General features: G+C 36.1%; 1 protein-coding gene across 1 annotated transcript in view; it reads right to left on the bottom strand.

The window, feature by feature from the left end:
* Positions 1-22,227, bottom strand: part of LOC104463840 (S phase cyclin A-associated protein in the endoplasmic reticulum-like) — a gene marked incomplete at its 5' end in the record, with an annotated part of 113,969 nt that overhangs the window by 84,805 nt on the left and 6,937 nt on the right. Inside the window, 6 exon segments of the mRNA XM_010076329.1 lie at positions 165-301; positions 12,086-12,193; positions 13,397-13,549; positions 14,880-14,961; positions 18,905-19,047; positions 22,198-22,227. The exon segment at positions 22,198-22,227 is cut by the window's right edge and continues 14 nt beyond it. Of these exon segments, the coding sequence (XP_010074631.1) occupies positions 165-301; positions 12,086-12,193; positions 13,397-13,549; positions 14,880-14,961; positions 18,905-19,047; positions 22,198-22,227 (653 nt within the window).

Below are 22,227 nucleotides of genomic sequence, written 5' to 3'. Positions count from 1 at the left end.
AATCAGAGAAAGTGGCCATAAATTAGGCTCATCAGTGTTATTTTCAAGACACTCCCAAAGCAAGTAATTTTTATTTCAGCCTTCCACTGCACTCATACTAAAGAACAAAAGGTAAAGTTTAGAACAAAACTTAAAGAAAACAATTAAAAAGAAATTGGTGCTACCTGGAGTTCATCCGTGCCTTTAGCTTTTTGGCTTTCTTTTTAGTTTTTTGTTTCTCTTCTCCATCTTTTAATGGTTCCACAGGAACAGAACTCTCAATCACAATATCCACAATGTACTTTTTTAATGACAGGTGCTCCTGCAGAAAATATTGAAATAATATTTAATCTTACAGTGTCATGGAGATTATAGATTATCTCCCCAGGAAACAACAGTGGTAAATATTTAACAAAAGGTTAAGAAAATGATAAAAAAAATTAAAAGAAATTTTTGTAGAGATTATTTCACACTGGAGAGAACACATCATGAATATTTTGTAGTAAGGGAGAATACTTACTGAGAAAAGTAAAGGAGAATAAATATTGTCCCTCTTTTTCAATAAACTGTTACTTAAAAATATGAACTCCTAGTTGACTTTCAGTGAAAGTATAGACTAGTCCAATACAGTTCAAGGTCTACATTTAAAATAAATATTCATCATTTAGAGGTGAATAACCAACAAAGCTATTCCCCTAAAGTTGAAGAAATGATGAGGGAGACAAACCCTTGTATCCCCTTAGCAGACACTCGTCTCTTCTTCATAATCCTACCTGCGGCTTAGCAGATGACTCAAAGAGAATGACAGGGTTCAACAATCATGTTCATTTATCAGCCTGGGAGGGCCAAAAGAGGTCTTGCTGTCAACAGCACATGGGATGGTTTTGAACCATTTTGTTCACATGAACTCAAGCACCTTCGTGAACGATGTTTCTCAGAGTTCTCAGCTTTCATGGGTGGCAGTTTGGATTAATACCAGGCTTCACGCGTATAGCTCATTAAAGTAAGACTAGAGTAATAACACCTTGTGTCACAAAACCAGCCACTTTCTGAAGGCACAGATCAAAGCACAGGATTATCACAGCAGGCAGATCTACACCACTCAGGTGTGAAACTGGTATAACTAATAGCTTGGTATTGAATGACAACTGACCCCTGAAGATAGATGCTGCTGGATTATGCTTCATAGCGGTGTAAAAATATTTATTGCCATGTTTTATTAAGCTCCTACTAGTTATCTGAAAAAATAAAGGTTTTTAAACCCAGAGTCACACTGAAGTACAGTATGTCCAACCCTTTAAATAATTAAATGAATGAGTCATTTTACTTGCACAACCATTGGCTGGACATGTTAACATACCACAAAAGTAACTGCTGTAATTATATGAAAGTCAGTGAAGCCAGTGCAGTGTTTAGAAAGTAAATTTATTTCATCTTCTGAATGCTTTTATTTAAGCAATAATAAATTTATTGAATTTCAGTTTTTTTAATGTCTAATAAAGCTAAAGCAAAATAACTGGGTAATCTCTTCCAGTCTTCCTGAAAGCCTTTTACTTTTTAAAATTATTAGGTTTTTTATAAGTAAATGCTAAATGTAGTAAGAACTATTAAGATTAATTTACTCTCTCCATAGAGGCATTCTGGGGTTTGTCTGTATGACAACATGAAGGGGCATTACTGGCCTGATTCAGTGCTATGTTGAGCACGTTCTGACTGACAATCACCCCAAACCCTCAGATATTAGTAAACCATCAGATCTTTGGAGACTTTACACTATTATAAATGCAGATCATTATTACGTAAAGGCTCTTTTCTAATGAAAGCTTTGTTATCAAGATGTCTTCACACCTACCAAAAAATGTTCACTGCAGTTTCAGTTTCTACACCAGCAACATTAATTTTAGCTGCACGATTTCTCTAATGCTTTGCTTTAAAGACTTATTTCTAATATAGTAATTTTGCTGTTTTTGTGCTAATGCAATACTTTTTATCTCAGGATTCAAATAACACCAGCTGTGATGGTCATTACATATCAGATTTCTGCCATCACTTTTCATACTTGATAACTCAACCCCTAAGTAGTGCAGCCGAGATCAACTACGTTGCAGCAAAATAAGGTATCAGCTTTCATGAAGATGGCAGAATCTGTGCCACAAAGAGCAATCAGTCTGCACTATGTTATGATGTACAGCTGCAAAATATGGAAAAAAGAACTGAATGCTGACATATTTCTTCAGGACCATCTGCATATATTCCTATATATATACATGCACACACATATAGACAGTGATGGCTCCGTGATGCATTAGAGTAGAAATACTCCTGCTACTTCTCTCCAGGCTTATTTACACGCATTCACCAAAACTAAAGGTTATTTTTGAAAAATCACAAGGTATACTGTACCTATACCTATGAAACATAGAATTAAGCCAGTAAATCTATGCAATTTGATATTTAATGGTATTCTGTATAGACACATGTTGTCATTTGACATAGCCATACAGACCTCTAATCATTTTTATATAACACCAAAGTTTCAAAACTTCATTTACAAGCACGGTGATACGAAGTGGCACTAAATGCACACGTTGCAGCCACAACAAAGGGGACAAGACAGATTAGTTACAAAAAGAGGTCTTTGCTTTTCCCCTCTTATTCCTCCACCCTCAACTGTCCTGACTTTTAGTCACCGAGAATCCTGAAACTTTCCAAATGCCACAGATGGGCCTCATCTACAAACTACATGAGAAACCCAGTTGCCAAAACCATTATAGCTAAAACTAATAAGGTCACCCATGAAGTCACGTTCTTGCTGGTTATTGCCTAGTCCCATTCAACTGCCTGAAGCAGAAAACAACCCAGTTCATTTCATGACTCAAAGTTGATAATTTTATTTGACTAAGCACTTCTTATAACCAGGCTTTTCTCCATATACTGAACTACACCCCTCTTTCTTACATGACATATTTGTATTACAATGATCACACCGTTACTATCAATATTCTCTGAAATAAAGTAAATTTTTCAGACTTCAGAACAAACATAATTGCAATTTTTTTCCATGAAAAGTGTAGCAAATACTACAAACTGCTGAAATGCTCTACAGTTGAGTAGAGTCCACTGTGGTTTGGATAAGGAAAACCATACCACAACCTAGATTCTGAACCTCGGTAATCTATACAAAATGCAACAGCTGGAGAATAAATGTCCTAATTGACACCCTCTTCATACAATACCCATTGACAAGACCAATATGCTGGACTAGCTCCCCTCATTTAATGTCCTGATTACAGCAACAACATCGACATATCTGACCTTGACAGACGAAATGTTGGACATGTAAGCATACACAACTGCAAAATCATTTTCCTATCCAATCTCTTTGACCATGACACTTTTGGTTCTCTGTATTACGCATAAGCTACTCTTCATTTCACTGGTCAGCAAAGATTTATAGCAACATCATTAAATTGTGATGTAAAGTGTGCCAAACAGAATTCTTACTAACAAAATTTCCTCATTCTAAAACTGGAAATTAACATAACACAGATACTTATTTTCCTTCCCTTTCTTTTTAAATAAGCATTGCCTTTCTATGAATCCTGCCTGGGGCAAGATTGTATAGGTAGGACAATACTGCAGGAAAGCATCTGTATTTGCTCAAGTTGAAAGAAAATCACAGCCTGGCATTTGTTGCTGTAGGGCAGCTGTAACTTAAGATCCTCAGTTCTCTAGTCTGCACATTGCTCCTTGCTGGCTCTCACGAAGCACCATATTCCCCCTCACACATAGCGGTAAAATCCAGGGAAGGAAGGCTCTGAAAATCCTCCGGTCTGTAGCCAGTCAGTCGCTGTCAGGAGTGGCCAGGATCATCGCCTAGTATATCAAGTATTTTCTGCCACGTTTTATAAGCTCTGGAGGGTCCCATGCTACCACAAAGCAGCACTGGAGAGAAATCCTACTGTCTTGCAACAGGCACGTGAAGGCCTGACCTTCCCAAGATATACCCCATTTGATACCAAGTGTGACACGGTGCTTAACTAGCTGTGTTTCCATTATGTACAAACTAACCAACTCATAGAAGTGGAAGACCTTTCCAGCTATTGGACTTCCACCCAAAAAATTAAGCCAAAATGACCTTCTTGGAAACTGGAAAGTTTATAGTAGGGGTTTTTTTTTCTTTATTATTTTTCATTTTCATTCCCTTTCGTATTTCTGGATTCTGGCCAGAACTGAAGCAGAGGTGCCAGAATACTGTAGGACCGGTTATTTTTATTATTTTTGTATTCTTTCCAATCTTAAATCCCCAAGTTTGGAAAGAAAAGGCATTCTTGTAAGTTTTCTAACCCAATTCTGCAAACCAAGGCAACTTGAAAAATATCTGACTCTAGATATTTATCTAAATTAAATCTTCTGAATTTACAAACACTTGTTTTTACTTGTCCTCTTGTATCAGCACTGAAGTAATAAACATGAGGAAGATTATAAAGGAATACTTGAAGAAGCTTATATCACATAATAATTTCTGTCATTCACCTACCGCTTCAATTGTAAAAACTAACAGCAAACTGAGGGTTTTGTATAAATGTAAGGTATATAAGGAATATATTCTAGCATATATTATAGGTAACTATTCTGAAGCCTACATAAGTCTTTTGGATTAACATCTTTACCTGTTTCAAAATAAAAAATATCCTGTAACTGCAGAAAAAAATATTTTCGATATTTATTACCAATGTCAGGAATAACGGTTTCTTACTTGTATATAATCACTTAAGGGATACATTTGCCAAATTTCGAAGAGGTTTTAAGGTTCAATTCTAAATCATGTTACCACAGGAATATTTGTTCATGATTTTATTACGGTTCAACATAACTCCTCAGTATTTTATTTTTTTTCCTCATAGCCTAGGACAATATTTAATATGGAAAACAGATGCTGAAGCAGACTATGAGTTACATCAAATGCAAAATTCAGTTTTCAACATTATAAACAATGACAGCTTGAAACACAAATGGTCATCAATGCTTAATCATAAAGAGGTCAAATGTTTGTGATCAAATACTGTTATAACACCACAAGTGACGATCTACTCCAAAATATGGAGAAGACTCAAATTAAGGAAATTATTTACCTGTTACCAACAATGAGAGTTATTATAAGTGCTCCACGTGTGAAGAAACAGGTTATAGAGTAACAGATATTTGAATATTATTTTCTCAAAATCAAGATTTTAATTATTCACAGTTCTATGCTAGAAAGTACTTTAGTAGTTGAGTGCAGAGCATTAAAGAACTTTTATTATTAATTCAAAACTGAAGACTGACCTTTCATTGTAAAAGTGGTTTTTCCTTCACTTCTTTAATTTAATTAAGATTAAGCTTTTTAAATGAGGGATAATACTGCTTTTTAACATGTCCAAACTAAATACTACTTTTACTGCTAATACCAACTGCACTCTTAGTCACCTTGCTTGCCCATAAACTGACTGATACGGCAGCCTGCCACTAAGATAAATAGCAAATAATATTCTGAATAGTAAGTCCAGATACTTCTTGGGATTTTGAATATCATTCCCTTTCCTACTTTTCACTCCAAAATATGGTAAGAGAAGGCAAAGTAAAGCTGTTTCTTCCATGAGAATGAGAATTCTGAGTACCAGACATGGAAAGCATCACTCTGCAGATTAGGGAAGAAAGCTGGAAGCCACTGACATTATTACCTGGCTGCAAGGACAAGCAACAGAAAGGGGCAAATGAGAGTACAGTTGGCCCTGCCAGCAGCAGTTCTTCTGACTGGCTGTGAATATTCAAGATATCTGAGCCAAAAGGAGGAAGGGTGCAGCTGTTGGTGACCATCCATCACAATTAAAGACACAGCCAATAAACAATTAATCATGGACATTTTCATCAAGAAAAAAAACATTTTATGATATGTTAAAGGTAAGAGGCTATTGCTGAGTAAAGTACAAAAAACTAGAATTAATGTATAGAGCACTGAGAGACCTTCCGCAATCTGCATCATGGATTAAACTTCATAATTACATGATCATTCATGACAACTTCTTCTAGAACAAATGTATTCACAGCAGAATTACAAGGTCAGAGTTCCTGTGCTGAAAGGGCCACAGGTATCCAGCAGATATGAACATCCCTAAACAAAAACGGACCACAGATGCTTGGCCTAATTCCATTCCTCTAGCAACACACAACCCCTCTAAAAAAAATGAGAAAAGCAAACTCAACCAGAACCTGAAGCTTTATTGGATGGGGAATTCTTGTTTGTAGGTGATTTACAGATTGCTTCCACTGAGCCATAGAGAAGAAAAAAGGGCTACTGTTGGAAAACTATGATCAGACACCAAGAATGAAAAAAGAATTTATAATGTAGTCTATATTCTGTAACTCTGTGGATGCAAGAAATAGTTTATGACTAAACTGTATGCACCACTGTATTATCCAGAAATAACTGCAGCATTACATATCACCAGAGCTGTGTCAGGATCATCTCCTTGTACTGTCATGGTCATAACTGATCATTCAAATGTTCAAAAGAGACTGTAGTGCAAACATACACCAGACTAAGACCAATGCTGCAAACCTTAGGCTCACAGTGTTCACAGTTGAAAAAAAAATCATATGAAAGCCTTAGTCCAGAGCCTTGAATAATCAAACACAAGAGAAGAGTTTTAAACTGAATGCGAGAGACTTTCATTACTTAGAGTGAAAATCAGAATAAATAAAGATGGCTAAAAACACACTTGACAACAGAAATAGATACCTAACACACACATGAATTTTCAAGGAGAAAAAAGAGAACTATTAATCTTGCATAACAATTTCTAAAAGACCACATACCCACAGGTATAAATACCTCAAACTCCTCTATTAGATGAAATGAAAAACCTGTTAATACTTAGTGTTACTCTTTTCCATTTTGCTTAATCATCTTTTAGATATCGGTTACAAAAGGAGCTCATAGGATAGCATTCTTCATTTACAGAAAAGAACTTGAAAACACTCTGATTCAGAATGGAAAACAAAAAGCATTTTTTCCAATACTGTTAAAGATGAAGCAATAAAAACAATAATTATATATAATATCATTTAAACAAAAACACAGTGTGTTAAAAAAAATAGTTAGCAAAGTCCAGGCATCACCATTTCTCCAGACAAGAGAACTCCTTGTAAAGACAGACGAAAAAGAGGAAAGGTCAGGTATGAAAACATTCCCACATCTAGTAACTTCCTCTGCAAGAAATAATGGAAGCAGCACACAACTTTCAGAAAACAGCTCGATTTCCTAAAGAAAAACAACGCCTCGCCCCCTAAAAGGCTTTTAGAAATTCCAGCTCATACGAACATCAACTTTTCCTGTGTGTTGTACTGACTATAAACCTTACATGGCTGGAATAGAAGTCGTACCAGCACAACTCTGCTTTCTCAGGCAGCCTCTCACCACATCCTGGCAAAAGCGCCATCCTGCCAGTGCAACCGTGTCTGTACCAGGGGAACCTGCCAGCGCAGTTACACACACTGTAAATCAGACCCCGCTACACTCCAGACAGACCTATGCCAGAAAAGGCTTGTGCTGCAACCCCAGCCAACTTGACAACCGACACTACAGAGTAAGCTCTAGTCACTGATGATTTGGGTTTTTTTCAAAAGAAATGTGTGTGGGCTCAACCAACCATGTCTTTCTATAAATCCTCACATTTTAACACTGTCAGTCTCAGACAACAATAATCTCTTTGCTCCATCACAGGATTATATTTTCATTTGATCTAAATATACCTCTAAGAAGTTCTTTGTTTCATTTACATCATGACAATAGAGTGAGTTTTCTTCCCTGATAAAAAAGCACATTTTTCACATATGCAACCAAAGGTTCATTAATATTCCTCCATCCTCCTTTGAATACATAAAATTCTAGCATGCACCTTATATAAATTAACCAAACCCCTGTCAAGTTATCTACATCATATTTTTTTTTAGAAGCACCCTTCACTTATTAGAAACATTCATCGACTGCATGGATTTACATTATTTATACTCTAGCTTTAAAACATGGTATTTAAATAGCAGGAGATGCAGACAAGAGGTAGAACAACAGTGCAAAGAAGGAAGCTATAAGGATTGCTGATGTTACATGTATTTCTCAAAGTGAACTCAGATAAACAAGAAAGGCAAAAAAAAAAAGAGGGAAAGAAGAGGGGCATAAAACTGAATAAACAATCTAGGAGCTACAGGTTGGAGCAAAAGTCTCCAAAGTCCTTGCAGAGACTCCTCAGCCTAATGAAGTCACCATATGCTGTCCTTGGGCTTTCAGCAGGCACCTCTTCAGTGATGGCCTTTGTGTCATAAGCCCTTGGTGTCACACAGTGTTGTGTCAGCAAAACGATTAGTCACAATTTCAAACACAGTAATTGATTCGAGTGAAGTCACAGAAACCAAACTGCATACACTGTTTACATCTTTTGCTGAACTGCAAGTAAAATGAATATTAAGGCAGGGGACAGGAAATCAATACCACAGAAAATAATATGTAAAAAGAGGGTAAAGCTGTAAGTTTGACGGAAAAAGAAATGCATTTAAGCAGCGAGAGAAAACGTGGATAGAACATGGTTACTCCACTAAAGATAACGGTGAAATGATGTGGGACAGTGATAGTTCCAGAAATATACTGCAGGAAAGATGACTTTTAGCCTGAAGCCTACTCTGCTGAAAGAGTTTTGCCATCTACACAAATGAATGTGTTTATAAGAGAACAGACAAAAGCAAAAAAGGAAGTAAAAATGTGAATAGAACTGAATTTGCTTCCACATGATAACCACTGTTTCAAAATTGATAGATTTTTGCTTTAAGAGAAATCTACATCCTTTCAAGCTGGAGACTAACACCCAACTGAAGAAAACCCAAAAAGCTGAGTTGAAATGAAGCTGTCATACGATCCTGGAAGTAACTTCATGACTTTTCATTTTGAGTATCTTCATTTATAACAAACCTATTTTCTTTCTGAGTCTCACCAAATGTATCACATCTACAAGTGAATCCATCTTATTGATGATCTAATAATAGCTGTCAGCTCTCACACAATATATGCTGGAATAAGCACAATATATGCTTAATTCCAGAACAATGGAAAAATGCTCCAAAATGAAGTCTACTTTTATCTCTGAAAGCATCTGTAGAATCACAGAACCTATAGATGCCATAGCAAAGGAAAAAAAACCTAGAATGTAATTGTTTCTTTTTATATCTGGCAAGATCAACTACTAAAATCCACCTGGTCCGGAGAAATTAGTGTAAATGACCATTTGACAGAGCTTTTAACTTTTGCTTACAGTCAAATCAACCAACAAGAATCCTTACTGTATTGAGGCCTATTATCACTTATCAAATATTAACACTTATCAAATCAGTTTCCAAAGTCTTAAGAAAATACTTAAATTTTACGTTCTGTGGTACTGATACAGTCAAAATAAGCGTATTTCAAGTCTTCCTGTGGTTTCTCAAGTAATAATAATAAAGAAATTTCGTGGTCAGGCTACAATTTAAAAAAAGCTTTATTTCTAGACAGCTGCCTATTATAATTAACAAGCTTAACACAAAATGAGTCAAGAGTAAGTTATCTGAGGTGTCAAGTGCTTAAAGGTGAAATTTTATTAGGTCAAAGGTGACATAAATAAAATCTTGTATGTCAAGGAAGAAGGATCACAGACAAGATGTATATAACCTAAAAACACCACAGATGACAAGTAATAACTTTAAGTAGTACAAGTGTGTTCTCACTACAGACACCTTTGCTGAATAAAAAATTGAAACCAGTGATGAGTAAGTTAACTATGAATACTATAATGCTTCCCTGGAATACGGTTTTACTTCTATATAAGACGTCGGAAAATTTTCTCAAGTATTTCAAAACTTAACTAAAGTTACTGAATGCTTTAGTTGTTGGGGAGGCGAAGTCCAGCATTAACTATGCATGCTGAATAAAGAGGTACACAAAGCAGATTGCTCTGATAAATAAAATTGCTCTTCTACTCTACAGTGACCGTATCTCTAGCATGCATATCTTATTACTGCTCTTTGAGAAAAGAAAACCACGAGAGGGCTGCAGGCCAAGGAAATTTCAGATTCCAATAGAAGAGTTCAGACCTTTATCCTTAGACTAATTAAAATATAGCTATAAATAATATATTAAATATCTAACAATAGAAGTATCCATATTTGGCCAGTATGTCAAATTCTGTGTACCATCTTGATTAAGGATATTTAAATCTGCTATTGTAATCATCAAGCTGTTCACTCAGTTAAAACTCTTCCCTCCTTTTGCTCCTGAACTAAGTATGCATTTAAGAAATCCCATACACTTAACCTTAACCTTAAGTTCTCATCAAAATATTTTGCGGAAAAGCACTGGATTTAAGCATATGATGTTGGACACCACGAAAATCAAGATATCTGTGCCCTCTAGTGGAACTTCTTTTTCACCAGCTGGGCAGAAATGGAGCTGTTATAAGGTGATCCTCTTTTCTGGAAGCTGGAATTGTTAAGCTATCAAACTAGATGTTGTGAATAGCATGTAACAGTCAGAAGAAAATCTAGTTCAGTTTTCCTCCATATTCATCTGAGACAGCTGCCCAGCAAGAATCGTAGTTCAACTATCAGAGGCTACGCAGACACAAGCAAAAGCTAGACAGATACAAGGAAATTAGAGATTGCCCACACTTCGGTGCCTGTACCAACATGAAAGACTGTAGGACATCTCACAGCTTGTATTTCTAGGAAAATTGATGCAGTGTGAAGCCTTCTCCCATATATCCGATTAGATAAACCTGGCATCGAAAACCAAATCCAAAACCACACAACTCCCACTTAGCACTGTAAAAGAGGAAAAAAGAAACTGCAAGGATAGTTTATATACTTTCCTTACAGTTAGGAAGGGGTAGGCAAACTGCAACTCAGCAAAACTTTATTCCTCCAGATTACTGTATCTCTCAAATTTTCTTTTTCTGTTTTTCCAGTGATAGCTACCTCTGTGATTACCTCAGAGACTTAACTCTCCAAAACTTTTTAAAAAGGAAAAGAAAAGATGACGCTACTGGATGTAAGGAGCTGTAAACAATTAGAAGATTTCAAGAAATAAAAATACTAACAAGAACTGTGAAGGAAAGAAGGAGACGGCCAAAAATTAGAAGTACTGAGCTGTATCATTTGAATCAGGTTGACTGGAAACAGATTTCCAAACACAATGAAGTTAAATCTGAATCAGCTCTGGAGAATTGGCTTGTACAGTATTTCTTCCTAACATCTGACAGGTATAACACATGGGCATTCACAAATTTTTTGGATAAGACAGAACTCAAAGTCTGACTGTTATAGCTTGTCTCACAGAAAAGGCCTTGACTTAATACGGTCATCCAATTCAGGCAGCAGCAATGAGAAATTAAAGCAGACAACCATTCAGTAGTCTTTTCTTCAAAACAGCATAGTTTCTTGATTTAGTATAAAATGTCCTCAGTGCTTCCTAAAAATCATTCTAAAGTGCCAAATTCTTCTAAAGAAGCTACTGAAAAACTAATTATTGTTCTTTCTATCAATGCTAATCCTTGCAAAGCATTTCTTATCTTACATTTTAAAGTAATTTATCATTACAACTTTCAGTATTACTGACCTTGATGCACAGGATAGCACATCTGATAATGTTAAAAAGGACTAAAGATATTTTAAGCAACAGGAAGGAACAAAACAAAAAAAAAAAGGCAAAATGCAGATACCTGCAACGCATCAGATTTTTATGATGAAAAGATAAATGTAGTGAGATGAAAAATGCCTTTAGATTAATAGAAAAGCAATTAGTCCTATTTTATACACAATCTATTTCAAATGGCAATTGCCTGAAGTATTTGAATCCACTGCTTCTTTTGTTCCTCTTCATTGGTAGTTTATATTCAAAAAAGCACTATTATTCCCATGCTAACATGAATATTCTTGTTCAATTCCTTTATAAGAATTTTCAAGACTTTCAAGTCTTTCTTAGGCTACTCAGCTGAATGGCATTTAAAACTAGAAGCAACAGAGGAAAAAATATTACAAAACTTACCACTTCTTCATCTGAAAGCTCTCGTCCTTGTATACTACTGTTTTCTCTCACAGCTTGTTGGTGTTTTTTCCCTTTAATGTGGCTAAAAAGGTAAACTTCTGATGAAATCTGTAATGACAATGACAATAATAATTGTTTCCTTGATAATTCTGTAAACTATAAATAACAATATTTTAAATATAATACATGCCAATTTGTGAGGAGTATGTTCAGAATTTCAAGTACAGTACTTCATTCCTCTACCTAATCTACATAAATATCTTTTATGCAGGACTTAAGAGTATATTACATGATGATTTACTAGCCAGCAGTATAACAACAGATTAAAAAAAAAAAGTCTTGGGTTCTCATCTCCTTTTGACTTCTAAGTTCATGTATAGGATTCTCATTCTGAAATGCTTTATCAGTGAATATACAAGACTCCAATCTGCTGAAGCTGAGTTTCTGCTCCAGCACTGCCTGAAGTGATCCCATGCAATCTTGTTTAATTCAGCAATTAAAGAGAAATAACGCTTAGTAAGACATAAGTCTTTATTCAGTAATGCATAGTCTTTGCAAATCAGTACAACTATTTATCAACAAGAACAGATCTTTCTGCTTCCTACTCAGTGACTGTATGGATTCCTCGTCTTCACCTCTGCTGGGACATATGGAAGGGCGGACACAGGAAGAGGTATCATGTTGAGATCAGAGATCTGCCTAGCAAAGTACTTGGCTTCCAACAGTGACCAAAAAGTAAAGTAACTAAGGAAAACAAAAGAAGAGACAAAGCGAACACTGATTCTCCTCTTCAACATTTTCAAGCCTCCAATCAAACCCAGTTCAAGAACTTCTTGAGCCTGATGTGGTTTCCTGTATCTAGTAACCTTCGGTGAATTTCAATCCAATTAAACTTGTCTGATCACCCCCTGAACTCACCTTAAATTCAAATATCTACAGGATCTTATAACAAGGGCGTTCACAGCTCAGCTACCTGCTATGTAAAGAACCACACTGTTTACTTTGCTTTACATCTAGCTTTTAACTACCTTCATTTGATGCTCCCTAATTCTTGCTTTCCTAGAAGAGCCAGCTAACAACTGAGTACTGTCCATGCTCTCCATTCTAGCTACAAACTCTACAGTCCTTTGAAACCTTCCCTAAACCACCTGATTTACGGACAGGAGAATCCAAAATAAGTTGCGTTTTACAAGAGCAGAGTGGGGACACAGAAAATGTACAGCATTCTTGCTTGTTTAGGAAGCATAATTTGTAGCTTCAAGGCTTAGGCTGGCCTTGCAATTCTGACAGTATTCTCTCTATCCAACTTACCATTACATTGCATAATGAGCACTGTTTTTTTCGTTCATATGGTGTAAGTTTTGGTGCATAATCAGTATTAGCATGTCTTCCACTACTTAATTCAGCTGCTTTCTCTTTTCTTTGTTCAATTTGTTCCATGTGCCTTCTAATACTTTCATCATGCTGAGTGGAAAATAATCAAAGCAACAAAGAAAAAACACATTGAAGTACCACGAATGGAATTAAACTGTGCAAAGACATATCAGGAATTACCAAATATCATACAGTTAGTGTGAACTTCTGTAAAATTGAAACTTTTTTATTTCTGAAAGGCATTAAAAGTCATCACATCATAGACAACATTATGCTATGATTTAAAAATCAATCAGCACTCTTGTTTCATAGGTGATTATCAATTAATAATCTGTTGCAAATCCTTCTGTAAATCTTTTAGTTACATTTAACATCTCAGTTTTGGTTTTGTTCTTAATGAAACACTCTAGTACAGAATACAAGCTCAACTTTCAGTACTACAAATATGTAACATGTAGTGCTGTTTCCACTGACAGATATGAAACCATCTAGTACAAATTAAAGTACAATAAATTAATTGTTATTTATCTGCAGTAGGAGACAGAGTTCACTGGATACTTTCCAGAGGGTTTTCAAACCTAACCCTCAGGAGAATGGAACAAACTTAACTACTATTTAAAATCAGAAGCTGGGTTAAGAACCTGTATTTAATAACAAAACTGCATTTTACAGTACAAGTAAATGTAGCTATGGTGCTTCAGACTGGGATCAGAGCAAAGAATAACACCGAAATGAAAAACTATTTGCACATATACACAAAATATCCTAGAGTAAAAACTTATATAACTTATTAACTGATACTTTAATACATAATTCCACCTCAGAACCTTAAAAACATAATTTGTCATTCTACAAGTCTTTACATTTCTTGAAAAATACTGTCTACCTCTTCAAAACTTCTGATAACTTGGTTCTCCACTGGACAGTCAATTCAGCTGAACAGGTGAACTACAAGGGGCTCAATCCTTATGCCTATTTCTTGAAATACCTGGAAATAGTATGCCACACTCGATGGCATCAATTTCAATACCTTTAGATAGCACCTTGTGTGACTGTTTGGTGAACTGTGTTCACTGAACAGTGTAGAGCTTTTACATACTGATTTTCCTCATGATTTAATTCCAAATTACTTTGACTTCTCTTGGAAAGTACAGGTTTACTTGTTCTCATGTTCAAAGCTTTGAATTTAATGTATTCCATAGAGCTCCATCCTGTTTTTTCCAAACTGCACAGTATATGTTCAACAGCAAGGTCCTCTTAACGCAAAAGTCTAAATAAAAATCTCTTGTAAAGTTATGTAATTCAGGACACTGTACAGTGCACTGTAACATCTTCACTAAATAAAACATACGCACAGAAAATTATTTTGCAGAAATTCTATATTGTTGATGTATTTTTTAACTGAAATAGCCTTTTATACCTTCAGTTGAATCTTCTTCTGTAGTTCTTCCATGGCTTCTTGTTGTGCTGCAGTAAGAGCTGCCAACCTCTCTTCTCGATCTCTAACCAAAAAATAATAAATATAGGGAAAACTTGTAACAATGTAAAGTATGCATAATATTGACTAATTTATGTTTGAAACGGAGAACAAGCACCACAAAAAAATGAAGTTGAAGATGACTCAGTAGAAAAGACAGACAACAGAAAGCAACTTAAGTAACAGAGAAGACAGCTGTTTTGATTTCGATGATTTAATAGAGGCAGGCACCTGAACATTTGTAGGGGAACCTGGATCATCACAGAATCACAGAATGTTAGGGATTGGAAGGGACCTTGAAAGATCATCTAGTCCAATCCCCCTGCCGGAGCAGGACACCTAGATCAGATCACACAGGAACGCATCCAGGCGGGCTTTGACCGTCTCCAGAGAAGTAGACTCCACACCCTCTCTGGGCAGCCTGTTCCAGTGCTCTGTCACCCTCACCGGAAAGAAGTTTTTTCTCATATTCAAGCGGAACCTCCTATCATACCTCAGTCCAAACCAGAGCAATGACAGTTATAACATGATGCTACAAAACAGTGATGAATGTGATACCCTGCCACCATCACCATTCTCCAGCCAATGGCTATAGTCTGTGAACCAAAGGGGAGGAGTACAACGGCAAATCAAAGAAAAAACATGCAGTAATGAGGGCAGCGTGTTTTATAAAAATGACGAAGAGTGGAAGTCTGAATATGTAAACTTACAGATAAAACTCTGACCAACAGCAAATGATAAACTCACGAGTGATAAATTGATGCTGTTGAATATTGCAATTCTAAACATTCAAGATGCCTAATCTTTTGCTGTGATTTGGTATTTCTCTTACTGTCACCTTCTGTACATAACTGCGGTCAGGACCTATTTTGCCCACTGAACCTGTCTGCCCCACATCCCTCTTCCAAAAACTGAATCAGGCCTCAAACTCCAGTTGTCCTCTTCACTTTTAGCAACTCTATCTCCCCTCTGCAGCAAAGTGCTAAAGCACAGGTGTTATGCATGTGGATGCCACTGAGAGCCTGTGAATCCCCTGAGCATCACCTTATTGAAGAGATTAATATTTTTTTTCTGCCTGAGAGAAGAGCAAGAGGCATAACTTGACCTGTTACTATAACTATTAAGCAGAAACCCACAGAAAACAGTTTCATCAACAATAACTAGTGATCTGTAAGCCAGGGGAGCTATTAAACTCTAAAAAGTAAGAAAGCCAGCTACTCAAGCTGTTTGTACAGAAAGAATTGGAATGGGAGAGAAACACTTCTCCTAGAAGTCTGGCAGCTGTTAAGGGCCAAAAGAAGTTAACATAAGCTTTGAGTAAAACTCAGCAAAGCCATTAGCCATCTCTTCATTCTAAAATTAGCTTGAGTGACAAAGCTAGAAAGGATAAAGAATATTACCCTAGCTGCAGTACTTTTTGTTTTGTGTGGATTTCTCTTTGTTATTTTTTTTCAAAAACAACAGAAAAACAAAGTCATTTCAGTAAAAGTAGAAGGCTCAGATAAAGTAACATTTTAAAACAAAAAGCCACAGAAAATATAAAAGCAGATAGGAAAGAAGATGGGGGAGGAAGCAAGTCTAACAATAAACACTACACACAATTGTTCTTTCAGAAAGTATAAGTGAACTCCTCCCAAGCACCATGGGTGTGGAAGGGGGGTGAGGAGGAGATGATGGATGAGAAGCATTAGGTAGATTATATGCTATCTCCCCTGAGGTATATAAAGACAGACTGAACTACAGTCTTCTTGTTTTAAAGAGCTCCTGACTCACACCACGAGCTGAAAAACCTCACAACTAACACATGACCCAAACCCAAAGTTATTTTAGCTATTTTTTTTAGTATACATTATTAAATACCTGTTTAATCGTAAAAACCATGATGAATTAATATCACTGTATACTTTGGATCAATAATATTTGAAACAAAATTCTACAGTTTCAATGTATAGAGCATCAACATAATTCCTGTACAAGCCCTTCTGAAAAGCATGCTTTTTACATGATTAGGTTATATTATACAGTCTTATGATTTCTATTGACAAGAACAAAATTTTCCATATTATGGATTTCAACTCTCTGGAATATAAAATATTCTGAAATTACACCTAAAACCTTACTGGAATCAAGTTAATGTACCATAGGGGCAGAGGGGATTTTAAATTCAGTTTTAAGTACACTATTCCTTTCATACAGATGCTTTAATCATCACCAGATGCACATGGTAAAGCTTATACTGAAGAAACTTTAAGCAGATATTCCAAAAATTACTTGTTCCAGCAAGTATTAAATCTTCAGGATAATAGTAAAATCCTAGCAGCAGGTAAAAAAACCACCAAAACAAAACACCAAATGACACCCCTGAGGTTCTACCAAAACATGCTGAGGCCCAAGATGGAAGGGACAGTACAGCCAGTTTCCTGTCAGGCTCATCTCTCCCTTAACTTCTAAACCAGGACACCTTGAATCCTCCTCTAATTCTACTACATTAGAAAACCCTCAGAACCAATATTAAGGAGATGCAATAACTCTGAGGCCATTCTGACATAACAGAATCACCAGATTATAGGGCACCACACATACAGTCTTTCCTACTTTTTCACAAAAGTAAAAAAAAAAATAAAAAAGGTAGAAATCTCCCTTGTATAATCAGCATCTATCAAAGAAAAACAGATGCAAGCGTGGTACTCCAATATCCCGTACCAAGCATTTGAAAACTGAGTGCTATAGCAGGAAATATAGAGGAAATCTGCTGCAACTCAAGTAAGAGAAGGCAAATGGAAGAAGATGGAGAAGCTTTACACACACAGTGCCTATCTTCCCAAAATGGCATAACCAAAATTGTCCCTGTTAGTCCCAATTTTCCTCAAGTGTCTGTGAATGAGAAGAAGATACTGAAGGATCCCTTCCAGCTCACTCTATCTCATTATGACTTTGGCTCAATATATTGAGGAAAGGTCCATGAAGTCCTAGGCAAGACCACAGATCCTATCCACAACTCACTAAACATCTAATTGAAAGCTGAATCTCTTTATGATCTCAAGCTAGAATTGCTCATGACGTTGGAAGATGAAAAACGGCGATCAGCACATTTATGAATGTTTTACTTGGGAGAAAAAAACCCACCTCTTTATGACAACTTGGAAGAAAACACGTTGTGACGATAAAAATGTTTAAAGAACCTTAGTGAACACTTCTTGTCATAGGAAAAACGTAAGTTAGGTTTTACAGAATGCTTGTGGCAGTGAAAATGTAGGGAAGGAGGGAACAATAGCACATGAAAACAAATAGAATTTCGCGAACTAAACAATAATCAGAAAGCAGTTTTCCTGAATCAGACTTGAAAGTCAACCTTTCTCACACTCCGCAATGCCACCCAGCATTCATTCTCTCTGCACCTTAGGTTTGGTTCAACAGAGAGAAGAGCCCATATGAAAGCACCTTTATGAACTTTTGATTATGGGCAAAAACGTAACACAAGTAGTTCATATGCAGCAGAGTTAACAAAGCCTGATTTCCTGGCCTTCTGCTTCACAAATGCAATCTCTGGTGTCTACAAAAAGGTGAACTCAAATTGATGCCAGTAAGTCCAAGTTACTGGAGAGCAGAGAAAATGAGGAACACAGGGACATTAATCTTGCTTCCTTTGAAAACTAAGCTAAAATATGAAAAAGGCAAATTATTCAAAGGTCTTGTTAGCAATAAAACTAAGATGAATAAAATAAAATACAGCCTTGCGTGTTATACTGTGCATGTACCTAAAGAAGACAAAACTCTATTACAGAACTTATGATTACTCACTTGATTTCTTCTTTCAAACCACTCATCAAGAATAGTTATCAATGTTACTTTTTAAAATGCAAAGCCTGAAGAGCTATGAAGGTACTGTTGTCAGAGAGAGAAGCTGCAGCTTGCTGGAAAGCATAACAGAGAAGGCCAGGGAACCAACAAAATTACAGCAAAGTTACCTGGCCCTCTCCCGTGCCGCATCTTCTCGTGCTTTTTCTTTCTCTTGCCGCTGCTGTTCAATCCGTGCTTCTTGCTCTTTCCTCTTCATCAGCAGCTCCTCAACTCGGGCTTGCCGTTCTGCTTCTAGGGCTCTCTTGCGCTCCTAGTCATAGAAAAGTAAATGCTAACTTTTCTTTTAGGAAAAAACAAAAAGGAACTAACAAAACCTATATTTTAACATCTGCTTATAGAATTTTACTGTGTTTTTATCAGATAAAGGAATAATATGCAAATATGAGTATATTCAGAAGCTTGAACATACATTGAAAGCACAGTTGTATGAACTAAGCTACACATTCATTTGCCATATATTTTGTTCATCCTGAAAAAGTCTATCCACTCAACAAACTTATTAAACTAAGTTAATTAACTACAGTATTTGAAAACATTTTAAACACCCCACAGGACATAGGTGATGTAGAAATAACATATGCTGCCATGGAATATTAGTATTTAAGTTAAGATTCTGAAAATACCTGAATGATGTTATAAAACAAAATGGATTTTGACACTGAATACACGATTTCTCCCTCACAACTCAATTTTTACTTTTTTTCTGATTAATTAAGAAACTATACATGGTATTGTAAACTTTTCTGATAGAATGGCTATACTGGTAGCAGCAACACATGGGAAAATAAAGCATGTTTGAAACCTCCTATTTAAATACAACACTTATAAAGAGACATTGAGTTGGTAAGTTTTACTAAGAAGAAATGTGATTATTTGGTTTAGCTGAAAGTCTGGGGAAAAATGTATTTTTAATGTCTTATTTAAATCCTTATCATATTAAAAAATTAGTCTCTTTTGCATGACAGAATAAATTAAAATATATATATTTAAATACACTTTTAATATACTCTTTGACACAAAGTCCAGCACTGTAAACTCACATCGCTATACCAGCAAATAAATTATCTTCCTTTCAGGAGACAGTATACGATTTCATCAGCACAAACCAAAACTTGCTGGAATGATGAACATTTTTACATGGTTAGATGAGGGCCCTGCATTCTTAAATACTGGCTTTACAAAAATGCAGACATATATTTAGAAAACATTAACCTTATACTTAATTTTATTAAAGAAATGAAGAACTACCAAAAAAAGTGAACTTTTTTTTGTTTCACACACAACATTTTATATTAGTGAATATGATGTTAACTGCACTGTCCTCATCTCCACAGGCAATATAGCTTGGTAATGGATTATCAAAACAGTGGCTTTCACAGTAACCATACTCTTCCCTGCATAAAGTTTCAGTAACAGCATTGTACAAATACATTCATTTTCTTCTTAAAAAAATAAATAAGACAAGATATGGCACACTTTACTACAACTGTTCTATTAAATCCACACAAATGCAAACAGTTTTATAGAATACACCCTGTGCATCACAAAAACAAATACTAGTTCTGCTGGACATTCCTTACAAAGACCTTGAAGGTGGCATTGAAAATGGACCAGTATAGCCTGCACATTTTGAATTAGGTACCAGTGCTACTAAATGGAAAAAAGCAAGCAAAAGCTGAAAAAATATCTCGAGTAAATCCCGTAAGTAAAAAGTTAAAATAAGCTTGAAGGAAGGACAGGTTTAAAGGTGAATCTGCAGAATTTGGTGTCAGGAAGAAGCAAGCAGGTTTTATGGAATGGATCTGAGAAATAGTTGAGGCTGACAAAGACTTTGTTCAGGTAGATAAACAGCAGCAGCCCAGTTTCCATAGACACTGAAATTTTATACCATTTCTGGAATCCTTGAGATTTGAAATGATGCGATTCCATGTACAGTAAAAGTTCATCACTGTTCCAGTAAAGTAGTTATGTTTAGAAGTGTTGTATTCTTCCAGTGTTTGAGGAGTTTTTGCATAAATTAAAAGACATACTTATAGGCCAGAACTCTCATGATTCATTTCAGTTCACTGACATGGAATTATTTGTTCGTAGTTATACTAACTGCTAGAAAAGTTATTATTCTGGGAGTGGTTCCAGCTCCGCAACAGTGCAGGAAAAGCTCCCCTGTGCAGAGAATACACATTGTTTTATAGCAGACAGCAAGGGAAGCTACAGCATGCCTCAAAATACAGGGCTTTGCTCAACTGTTAAGCAACTTGTGCATGGAAAAAGCATAGTGGGAAGCATCAGCTTGATCCCTGGTCTGGCAGACGGCATACAGAGAGAACAGTGTGGTCATAAGTGGGATTTAGTGCTGAAAGCCTGTCTGCAGTGTTTGTTTTAATTCAACTACCAGCCTAACAACAGCCTAAGGCCTACACAACCCAGGAAAGGACTAAAAAGAACACCCAAAATCCCAGAAAGGGACTCCAGGGAAGTTGCATTCCAGAATAAAGACGTATGAATAACTACAAAAAAACAGGATCACTGAGATCAGATTTTTATAAACAATCTGGAAGGTACTTTTCTCTGATAACTCAATCAACCCTTGGAAATTCAGAAACATTTAATAATAGATTTTTCAAAAAGAGTTTTATCCAGCACTTTTGAACTCAAGAATAGCTTCTGAACCACTGAAGTCAGTAACATGCCCCATTTTTCAACAAGGAGATTGAATCAGTTACTAACGCTAAGTACTAAGCTCTGGCAGAAGCTGGATTCACAGGTGATCTTCAGTTGTGGTGATCTGAGGCACAGAGAGAGAGGGAGGAGTTTATATAAGACAAAAACTTATGGTTTAGATTCTAACATAGAGAAGAGTGCCAAAAAACTGGACGCATGAGGCTGGGAAAACTTAGTATTGGAATGCTGTAGTTAAAAAAAACCCAAAAAACCCCCAAAAAAGCCCCCACCCCACACAAAACAAAAAGCCCCAAAAACAACCCACACCAGGATTCCAGAATACAAACACATTTGCATTGTGAGTTTCACTGATCCTGTAAAAAGTACGATAAACTATGAGGGTAGGCATATGATATGGGACATTTTTCTGTTTCTTCTCTCAAAGTTTTAAGTGTTACCAAAACATAACGATTTTATTACAATTCAGTAGCAAATGTTTCTCAAAAAGAGGTTAAGCCTGGCATGAATCATCTACCCAGCATCTATAATACTTCTCTATAGAGACTTCAAGACTTACCTCTCTTTCTCACTACTGAAACATTATAAAGGAGAAATATTAGAGTATACTGTTCTAACGTTGAACGAAGGAGGTAAGATAGAAAGTAACAAAGACTGCGCAGCCAAAATGAAAAAGAAATACACATTTCATTGTCACCCTGCAACTACAGATATATTATACCTGAACTGCTTCATCACGTGCTTGTTTTTC

Source organism: Pterocles gutturalis, unplaced genomic scaffold, assembly GCF_000699245.1.
Source record: "Pterocles gutturalis isolate BGI_N339 unplaced genomic scaffold, ASM69924v1 scaffold22683, whole genome shotgun sequence".
NCBI lineage: Eukaryota > Metazoa > Chordata > Aves > Pterocliformes > Pteroclidae > Pterocles > Pterocles gutturalis.
This window is presented reverse-complemented; position numbering and strand designations above follow the sequence as displayed.